At 43.4% G+C, this 11,063-nt stretch overlaps 1 protein-coding gene across 3 annotated transcripts in view; it reads right to left on the bottom strand.

Annotated features, from left to right (window-relative positions):
• LOC112247044 (diacylglycerol lipase-alpha) overlaps window positions 1–11,063 on the bottom strand; it is a 44,385-nt gene that overhangs the window by 8,945 nt on the left and 24,377 nt on the right. For all 3 annotated transcript variants that reach the window (XM_024415690.2, XM_024415691.2, XM_024415692.2), the window contains 8 exons: window positions 10,731–10,814; window positions 9,257–9,334; window positions 8,894–8,974; window positions 8,561–8,703; window positions 5,882–5,950; window positions 5,719–5,791; window positions 5,373–5,581; window positions 2,737–2,863 (listed from right to left, as the gene is read on the bottom strand). In XM_024415690.2, coding sequence (XP_024271458.1) covers window positions 2,737–2,863; window positions 5,373–5,581; window positions 5,719–5,791; window positions 5,882–5,950; window positions 8,561–8,703; window positions 8,894–8,974; window positions 9,257–9,334; window positions 10,731–10,814 — 864 coding nt within the window. The remainder of the gene's footprint in view (window positions 1–2,736; window positions 2,864–5,372; window positions 5,582–5,718; window positions 5,792–5,881; window positions 5,951–8,560; window positions 8,704–8,893; window positions 8,975–9,256; window positions 9,335–10,730; window positions 10,815–11,063) is intronic.

Genomic DNA, 11,063 nt, shown 5'->3' with positions numbered 1-11,063 from the left:
AGGATGAAGCAAGGATGCAAGGATGAAGCCACTGCTTCAAAACCGCCATAAAAAAGCCAGACTACGGTTTGCAACTGCACATGGGGACAAAGATCGTAATTTTTGGAGAAATGTCCTCTGGTCTGATGAAACAGAAATATAACTGTTTGGCCATAATGACCATCGTTATGTTTGGAGGAAAAAGGGGGAGGCTTGCAAACCAAAGAAAACCATCCCAACCATGAAGCACGGGGCTGGCAGCATCATGTTGTGGGGGTGCTTTGCTGCAGGAGGGACTGGTGCACTTCACAAAATAGATGGCATCAAGAGGCAAAAAAATTAGGTGGATATATTGAAGCAACATCTCAAGACAACAGTCAAGAAGTTTAAGCTTGATCGAAAATGGGTCTTCCAAATGGACAATGACCCCAAGCATACTTCCAAAGTTGTGGCAAAATGGCTTAAGGACAACAAAGGCAAGGTATTGGAGTGGCCATCAGAAAGCCCTGATCTCAATCCTATAGAAAATGTGTGGGCAGAACTGAAAAAGCATGTGAGCAAGGGAGGCCTACAAACCTGACTCAGTTACACCAGCTCTGTCAGGAGGAATGGGCCAAAATTCACCCAACTTATTGTGGGAAGCTTGTGGAAGGCTACACAAAACGTTTGACCCAAATTAAATTTAAAGGCAATGCTACCAAATACTAACTGAGTGTATGTAAACTAATGACCCAATGGGAATGTGATGAAAGAAATAAAAGCAGAAATAAATCATTCTCTATTATTATGCTGACATTTCACATTCTTAAAATAAAGTGGTGATCCTAACTGACCTAAGACAGGGAATTTTTACTATGATTAAATGTCAGGAATTGTGAAAAACTGAGTTTATTTGGCTACAGTGTATGTACAGAGGGGCAAAAAAGTATTTAGTCAGCCACCAATTGTGCAAGTTCTCCCACTTAAAAAGATGAGGCCTGTAATTTTCATCATAGGTACACTTAAACTATGACAGACACAATTAGAAAAAAAAATCCAGAAAATCACATTGTAGGATTTTTATGAATTTATTTGCAAATTATGGTGGAAAATAGGTATTTGGTCAATAACAAAAGTTTCAATACTTTGTCATTGCCAACAAAGGGTATATAACAGAGGTCAAACGTTTTCTGTAAGTCTTCACAAGGTTTTCACACACTGTTGCTGGTATTTTGACCCATTCCTCCATGCAGATCTCCTCTAGAGCAGTGATGTTTTGGGGCTGTTGCTGGGCAACACAGACTTTCAACTCCCTCCAAAGATTTTCTATGGGGTTGAGAACTGGAGACTGGCTAGGCCACTCCAGGTCCTTGCAATGCCGTTTACGACGCCACTCCTTCATTGCCCGGGCAGTGTGTTTGGGATCATTGTCATGCTGAAAGACCCAGCCACGTTTCATCTTCAATGCCCTTGCTGATGGAAGGAGGTTTTCACTCAAAATCTCACGATACATGGCCCCATTCATTCTTTCCTTTACACGGATCAGTCGTCCTGGTCCCTTTGCAGAAAAACAGCCCCAAAGCATGATGTTTCCACCCCCATGCTTCACAGTAGGTATGGTGTTCTTTGGACGCAACTCAGCATTCTTTGTCCTCCAAACACGACAAATTGAGTTAACAAAGTTATATTTTGGTTTCATCTGACCATATGACATTCTCCCAATCTTCTTCTGGATCATCCAAATGCTCTCTAGCAAACTTCAGACGGGCCTGGACATGCACTGGCTTAAGCAGGGGGACACGTCTGGCACTGCAGGATTTGAGTCCCTGGCGGCGTAGTGCGTTACTGATGGTAGGCTTTGTTACTTTGGTCCCAGCTCTCTGCAGGTCATTCACTAGGTCCCCCCCGTGTGGTTCTGGGATTTTTGCTCACCGTTCTTGTGATCATTGACCCCACGGGGTGAGATCTTGCGTGGAGCCCCAGATTGATGGAGATTATCAGTGGTCTTGTATGACTTCCATTTCCTAATAATTGCTCCCACAGTTGATTTCTTCAAACCAAGCTGCCTACCTATTGCAGATTCAGTCTTCCCAGCCTGGTGCAGGTCTACAATTTTGTTTCTGGTGTCCTTTGACAGCTCTTTGGTCATGGCCATCGTGGAGTTTGGAGTGTGACTGTTTGAGGTTGTGGACAGGTGTCTTTTATACTGATAACAAGTTCAAACAGGTACCATTAATACAGGTCACGAGTGGAGGACAGAGGAGCCTCTTAAAGAAGAAGTTACAGGTCTGTGAGAGCCAGAAATCTTGCTTGTTTGTAGGTGACCAAATACTTATTATCCACCATAATTTGCAAATAAATTCATTAAAAATCCTACAATGTGATTTTCTGGATTTTTTTCTCATTTTGTCTGTCATAGTTGAAGTGTACCTATGATGAAAATTACAGGCCTCATCTTTTTAAGTGGGAGAACTTCCACAATTGGTGGCTGACTAAATACTTTTTTGCCCCACTGTATACTTCCGACTTCAACTGTAGAACATTCATCCAGTGTCATCACCTGCCAACTCAGTGCATAAATGAGGTTTAATTAATTGATACTTCCCTCAGTGCACTTCACCAGGGCTCCGCTACCTTATTCTGTCACCTTCCCCAAGAGAGCATCTGACCAGGACCCCTACAATCTAATTTTATCTACAGGAAACCTCCACTCATCCCATCCAACACACAAAGAGAATCCAGACAGACATGGACAGTGTATCTATTATATTCACAGACCTTGTTGAGTCCCTCCATCACCATGTGAGGCATGTGCTCGTTTAGCATGGCAGGGGAGATGATGACCTCGTTGAAAGACTTGTTATCCCCCCAGAGAGCTGAGTAGGTGGGCTCCTCCTGTCCACAGCTACACACAGAGAGAGGGGCATGCTAAATTATATACGCAGCAAAATGTATGCATGCACATTTATACCAAAAGTAATGTCTGCGTAAAGCCAGTCTTTTCCCTCGTACAGTTTCTATCCAATTAGCATAAAACATGTAACACTAGATGTGTACTAACTGACTGGTAGTATACACTGTCCTCAGCCACCTGGACGAAAGGAATGCATGTGAGGATGCTGTTCATCAACTACAATACCGCTAAGCTCACCACAAAGCTCTCCGCCTTGGGACTTAACTCCTCCCTATGCACCTGGGTGCTGGACTTCCTGACGGGCTGCCCCCAGGTGAAGGTAGGCAACATCACCTCCTTCACACTGATCCTTAACACAGGAGCTCCACAAGGGTGCATCCTCAGTCCCCTACTGTACCCCCTGTATACCCGCGACCGGGTGGCCTCACAGTCCCAACTCCATCATCAAGTTACTGATGTGACAAGACGGTCTACAGAGAGGAGGCAGGCATTCTTACAGCGTGGTGCCAGGTAAACAACAAATCCCTCAACGTCAGCAAAACAAAGGAGCTGGTTGTGGACTTCAGGAGGAACCAGGCTGAGAACGCTCCCATCCTCATCAACAGGGCCGCCCTGGAGACGGTCAAAAAAAAGTTACATCGGGCTAAACATCTCCAAGAAGCTGAAATGGTCAAACCACACAGACACCGTGGTGAATATGCTTCAGCGCATAAAGCGGCGGGATTGGTAGATCAAGAATCAGCCACCAACCTGCACACAAAAACCCATCCTCCTAAAACTTGAAAGCATTTTACAAGACACTACTCATCCCCTTCACTCAAAACAGATAGATATGGGACTCTTTCATTCCAACAGCCATTAGGCTGTATAATAGATAGTCTGCTGTTGGTCCCTCCAGTATACGGCATATTGCACTTTTACTTTAAACGTGTAGCTATAGCACTTTGAATTAATTATTTTGTGTCGTTTCATGTTTTATGTAAAGTATTTTTAAGCACATGACCAAACAAATTTCCCCCTAGTGGGATAATAAAGTTGATCGTAATCTCTGAAGGACGCACGACAGCAACTCTTCAACCTCAAGAGGCTGAAGAAATTTGGCCTGTCCCCGAGGGCCCTCAGTGTTCTTCAGGAGCACCATCAAGAGCATACGGTTGGGCTGCATCACAGCCTGGTACGGCAACTCCGCCGCCGCTGACCGCAAGGCTCTACAGAGGGTGGTACGCTCAGCCGAACGCACCATCGGGTGCACACTGCCTGCCCTCCAGGACACCTACAACACAAGGTGTCGCAGGAAGGCGAAGAAGATCATCATGGACCTCAGCCACCCGAGACACGGCCTGTTCTCCCTGATTTCAACAATCAATATAGGTGCATCATGGCAAAAACTGACAGACTGGCCAATTAGCTTCTAACCCCAGATCATCAGGCTGCTGAATAGCCACCAATACGCTGCTACCTGCTCCCCCTGCCCCTCTCCTGCCCCCGGACTTCATTTGACCTCCACCGCAACAGACATTTATCCTCCCCCCTGCCCCCCCTCAACCCACAATGGACATTTATCATTGTTACTCACTCTATAGAGAAGTATCCTTGTTTATACACTTCACTACTTTTAACTGCAGCAGCTGTATATCATTTAAAACTAGCTGTAAATGTGTGTATACACTACAGTTCAAAAGTTTGGGGTCATTTAGAAATGAGAAATTAAGGCTATTCTATGTGAGAAATTGCCAAGAAACTGAAGATCTCGTACCATGCTGTGTACTACCTTCACAGAACAGAGCAAACAGGCTCCAACCAGAATAGAAAGAGTGGGAGGCCCCAGTGCACAACTGAGCAAGAGGACAAGTACATTAGAGTGTCTAGTTTGAGAAACAGTTGCCTCACAGAACAAGAATAGACTGACGAGTTTCATAAGAAAGTCATTTGTTTCTGGCCATTTTGAACCTGTAATCGAACCCACAAATGCTGATACTCAACTAGTCTAAAGGCCAGTTTTATTGCTTCTTAAATCAGAACAACAATTTTCAGCTGTGCTAACATAATTGCAAACGTTTTTTTTATGATCAATTAGCCTTTTAAAATGATCAACTTGGATTAGCTGACACAACGTTCCATTGGAACACAAGTGTGATAGTTGCTGATAATGGGCCTCTGTACACCTATATAGATACTTTAAAAAAATAAATCTGCCGTTTCCAGCAATGTGCTTTCCTTTCAAAAACAAGGACATTTCTAAATGACCCCAAACTTTTGAACGGTAGTGTATATAAGGTATATGCTGTCCTGTGATCTTTTTCTATTCTATTTTTTTTACTTTTTATTACTACTATATTAGTATTACTACTAATATTATTTGTACTATTGTTTCACTCACTTCTCTTTGACCTGCATTGTTGGTCAGAGGATTCCACAGTACCCTGAAATGAAATCTGTGACCCTGTGAATGTGACAAATAAACTTTCTTGTGCCATCATTGTAATGCCAGGGCTCTTACCATGTCTCTGAGGGGTGGTTGTGGACCACGTGGATGACCTTGCCCGGGGGGTAGAGGGGGGTGGAGGCTGACAGGGCGATGCTGAGATCACTGGGATGCAGCCAGAGACGGGTGCTGGGGGGCACGGGGGCTGTCTGGGGCTGGGGGCCGTCGTCCACAGGCAGCTCGGACTTAGGAATGCACTTAGTTCCCCCTGCAATGATCCTCCACTGGCAGGGAGATATCAGCAGTTACAACCTATACTGATAGCGGTTAGAGCACAGTGTTGATGCGTCCTTTCTGTAGAATATACAGGGTTTGATCACACACACACAGTTTGCTATCTAACTAGAAATACATGCACTACCTTTGGCTTGTCGCTCTTCTGTAAGACTTCCAGCAGGTGGCGCCGAAACCCCTCCAACTGAGAGAGACCAATCCTATGAGACAAACAGGAGAGAAATGAGTACAGCTGTACATCATGACATACGATACTTGAAATAGGTGGGGTTTCTACATAGATGACATACCTTGGGACAAGGTCCTTTCCCAAAACGACAGAAGTGACAAACTCTTTGGAGTACTCCATGGCATCTTCACTGTAGAAACAAAACGATGAGGAGAGTCAAATCAAATGTTATTGGTCACATACACATATTTAGCAGATGTTACAGCGGGTGTAGCGAACTGCTTGTCAGAGACACAAAAAGAGAAAAAGGATGTGAAAAAAGGAAGGGCGGGTCAGAAAAACTAAGTGTTTGTCTAGTAAGAGTGTGATGTGTACCCTTCTCTTTCCCTCCGTCACCACTGAAACTGTTGCTGCTGAATTTCCAGCCAGACGTTTTCCACACACAAAAATCACGAGTCTGATCTCATTCTAGCTAAATAATTCAACATCTCTCCACAGCAAACGTCGATGTGTAGAGGCATCAAGGCCCGCGATGAGTTGCCCTTCGATAAAAAGCATCCAAGATAGACAGCGGTGTCATAAACGGGATTGGGATCCAATCAATATCAATAGATGAGATCAGAGACAAACAGGCTAGATCACGAGTCACGACTGACAAATATGAAGAAGAAAAAAGATTTCAGCACAGAAAACACTGGTGTATACAGAGATGATTCTTCTGAGTTCCCTGCTTTATGCTATAATCTAGAAACTGGAGGACTTGACAAAATGCCTCTACCTCATCTGATCAGCACAGATAATCTAGAACCAGTTCTAACCACAAATTACCTTCTCAGAACAGCACTGGAACATGGCATATGTTCACACAACCTCTTTCATCATGATTTACATTGCAAATCCAGTTGAGGGGACTGGCAGCTTTAGAGGTTATTCAGCTTTGCCACAAGACAAAAAAAACGAGCCCCATTATAGAGCCTAATATCTACTGAAAGAAACGAGCCCCATTATAGAGCCTAATATCTACTGAAAGAAACGAGCCCCATAATAGAGCCTAATATCTACTGAAAGAAACGAGCCCCATAATAGAGCCTAATATCTACTGAAAGAAACGAGCCCCATAATAGAGCCTAATATCTACTGAAAGAAACGAGCCCCATAATAGAGCCTAATATCTACTGAAAGAAACGAGCCCCATAATAGAGCCTAATATCTACTGAAAGAAACGAGCCCCATAATAGAGCCTAATATCTACTGAAAGAAACGAGCCCCATTATAGAGCCTAATATCTACTGAAAGAAACGAGCCCCATTATAGAGCCTAATATCTACTGAAAGAAACGAGCCCCATTATAGAGCCTAATATCTACTGAAAGAAACGAGCCCCATAATAGAGCCTAATATCTACTGAAAGAAACGAGCCCCATAATAGAGCCTAATATCTACTGAAAGAAAGCCCCATTAAGCCTAATATCTACTGAAAGAAACGAGCCCCATAATAGAGCCTAATATCTACTGAAAGAAACGAGCCCCATAATAGAGCCTAATATCTACTGAAAGAAACGAGCCCCATTATAGAGCCTAATATCTACTGAAAGAAACGAGCCCCATTATAGAGCCTAATATCTACTGAAAGAAACGAGCCCCATTATAGAGCCTAATATCTACTGAAAGAAACGAGCCCCATAATAGAGCCTAATATCTACTGCCCCATAAAGCCTAAATCTACTGAAAGAGCCCCATAATAGAGCCTAATATCTACTGAAAGAAACGAGCCCCATAATAGAGCCTAATATCTACTGAAAGAAACGAGCCCCATAATAGAGCCTAATATCTACTGAAAGAAACGAGCCCCATAATAGAGCCTAATATCTACTGAAAGAAACGAGCCCCATAATAGAGCCTAATATCTACTGAAAGAAACGAGGCCCCATAATAGAGCCTAATATCTACTGAAAGAAACGAGCCCCATAAGAGCCTAATATCTACTGAAAGAAAGAGCCCCATAATAGAGCCTAATATCTACTGAAAGAAACGAGCCCCATAATAGAGCCTAATATCTACTGAAAGAAACGAGCCCCATAATAGAGCCTAATATCTACTGAAAGAAACAAGCCCCATAATAGAGCCTAATATCTACTGAAAGAGAGCCCCATAATAGAGCCTAATATCTACTGAAAGAAACGAGCCCCATAATAGAGCCTAATATCTACTGAAAGAAACGAGCCCCATAATAGAGCCTAATATCTACTGAAAGAAACGAGCCCCATAATAGAGCCTAATATCTACTGAAAGAAACGAGCCCCATAATAGAGCCTAATAACGAGCCCCATAATAGAGCCTAATATCTACTGAAAGAAACAAGCCCCATAATAGAGCCTAATATCTACTGAAAGAAACGAGCCCCATAATAGAGCCTAATATCTACTGAAAGAAACAAGCCCCATAATAGAGCCTAATATCTACTGAAAGAAACAAGCCCATAATAGAGCCTAATATCTACTGAAAGAAACGAGCCCCATAATAGAGCCTAATATCTACTGAAAGATGGACATGTTACACAGTGATCTTATGACGGTGAGACGTTTCAGTGTGCGTGTTTAGAGTATTATTGGTCATTTCTTTCTCAATACAATTCCAGGCTATACAAGCAATGGGATATGGATGTCTGATGCAAAGTTCTCTTGATCCGAGTAGGTCTTGGTGCTTTCTGTCCTGTTGCAATAGCTACAAGTGGCTACAAGCAATGGCCGAGCAACTACATCTACCATATGGTTTGATGACATGATGAAGGCCATATTTACCTCAGAAGGCCACCTGGTGGAGAGTAGGAGTAGCACTGCAGTGTGGGGTACTGGGGGCGGAGCAGGAAGGACAGGATGGCAGCAGTACCAGCACCAAGGGAGTGTCCCACTATCACCAGCCCGTAGTGCATGGTTCCCTTACCCTGAGAAAAAACATTCAGATTAGACTTGTATACACACACACACCCTTCAACAAAATCTTCTATTTCTTCTAATGCTCTGTTCCCATGAAAGTGTTAGTTATGCAAACCTATTACATTTCAATCAATATGCACAAATCCTTTCAACCACACTCCACACTGAGACATATGCACATATTCATCACTCATGTACCAAATCTCTTCCAAAGGCTTGTGACAAGATCATTTCCTGCTCCAGTTTCTTCTTAATGTACTCTGCTGAGTAAACCATCCCCTGGGAGAGGAAGATAAGGAGGGAGGGAATAGGGGAGAGAGAGAGAGAGGCAGACTAATATTCCATTCATTTTTTCTTCGCTTCAGCATCTTTATTAAATCATTTTAATATCCACTCATTTTACATCTATAAATCATTCCACTTTTGAGAAGTGAAATGGCCCCTGTGCTTTGGGAGCACATTGGACCAATATCTCTTGGGGATGGCTTGTAACAAAGGGTGAAGAGACACCCAAGGGAACCTCTGATTTGACTAGGTCTGGCTGGGTGAATGTATTCTTACCTTGTGGCCCAGCCAGTTTCCATGCTGCTCCTCCACTGGCAGACGCTCAGAGTCCCCTGTGAGATCAGTCAGGGCATCCTAACACACACACACACACACACACACACACACGTTATGATACTACTACTTGCACTTAAAAAGATTCTCTGGTACTTTTGTAAACTTTTTAGCGACTAGTTCTGAAAGTAGCACTCACGAGCCAAAAGTGGTCTCTGAAAACTGCGTACTACTTCACATGTGCAGATATGTGCGCCATATCATTGCTCTCGGTCTCCCGGCAACCTCATTTGATTACACTGGGCAGGCCTATGCTAGCTGTCAGTCAGCTGTAGGTAGCCTAACGGTTAGAGCGTTGGGACAGTAACCGAAAGGTTGCTTGTTCGAATCCCCGAGTTGGAAATGTGGAAAAATCTGCCGTTCTGTCCTTGATCAAGGCAGATGTCGATTAAGGCAGCCACACGGAACCTCTCTGATTTAGTTATTGGGTTAAATATGGAAGACACATTTTGGGTGAATGAATTCAGTTGTGCCACTGACTAGGTATCCCTTTTCCCTTTCAAATGCGAGGGACTGAACTCATTGGCCAGAACTCAAATTGCTAGGGGGCTGGGCCACATTGGGGGAAATGTAGAGAAAATGGCACGGCACAGCTTGAAGGAAACAGTCGCTTTCAAACTAGGGATTTCGTGGCTATTTGAGGTGAGACAGTAATTCTGCTCATAGATTATGCATGTATGAACTACACATTGACACATCTAGACCAAATCTGGAGGTTTAAAAAATACTTTTAGTTGCCAGAGAATGTCTTTATTGGAGGAGGTGATAACAAAAGATGAAAGACAGGAGAGACAGAGTGTGTGTGTGTGTGTGTGTGTGTGTGTGTGTGTGTGTGTGTGTGTGTGTGTGTGTGTGTGTGTGTGTGAGTGAGAGAGAGAGAAAATGTGCTCCATTTCCTCAAGTAAAGAAAAAAATATTTTGATGTGAGAAAAATAACCATGACACTTTAAATAGATGGGTTGACACATATTTGAGGTGAGTTCTGAATACTGCTAGCAAGTGCAACACATTCTCTTTCTGCTCCAGTTAAATAATATTCTCCTTTCCTTGGACACTTAAAGAAAAGTTACTTCATAAATCGTGCTGCGGAGTATAGTGATTTTACAGTACTTGAGCTGAGCATGATTGACTGATTTGGATTTGTGACTATCTGGTCATTCACTTGTGAGTCATCGTCTGCATCCCAAATAGCACCTTTTGGCCTATATAGTGGACTGTGTAGGTTGTTGCAGTCTTTTTGGGAGGTGCCCTCTCCCTCGCTCTCTTTTTAAACACTACATGCACAACTTTCGACCAGAAGCTCTTGTCAAAAGTGTTGCAATATATAGGGAATAGGTTGCCATTTGGGACACAACCATGGCAGTTTGATGACTCTCTGGTCAGTCACTTGTGAGTCATTAGTTTGTCACGGTCTTACTTTGGGGGACAGGGTTCCTCGAATGCTGATGACAACTTTCTTTTTCCCATGATCCACAGCCACAAAGAAAGGTGTCTCGTAAACCTATGAAGGAGAGAGAGAGAATAGTGAGAGGTAGCAGCTAAATCTATTTCTTTTGGTTACACACGTCAATCAAAGGCATGCAGAAGAAACAGCCAAGGACTATAATGATGACTTCCATCAGGGAGTGTCCTGGCCTAACTCCCTCTGTGATGAGAGTCTGCAGAGTCCAGACCCTCCACTCTCTGCTAGCTAGCCTGCATGGTGTGGTTTAATGGATGGAAAGTCAGACTTGGCCCAGTTAACAGAGAA

Source organism: Oncorhynchus tshawytscha, linkage group LG04 (genome assembly GCF_018296145.1).
Source record: "Oncorhynchus tshawytscha isolate Ot180627B linkage group LG04, Otsh_v2.0, whole genome shotgun sequence".
Classification (NCBI taxonomy): Eukaryota; Metazoa; Chordata; class Actinopteri; order Salmoniformes; family Salmonidae; genus Oncorhynchus; species Oncorhynchus tshawytscha.
Note: the sequence above shows the minus strand (reverse complement) of the source record. Positions and strands in the feature narration are given on the sequence as shown.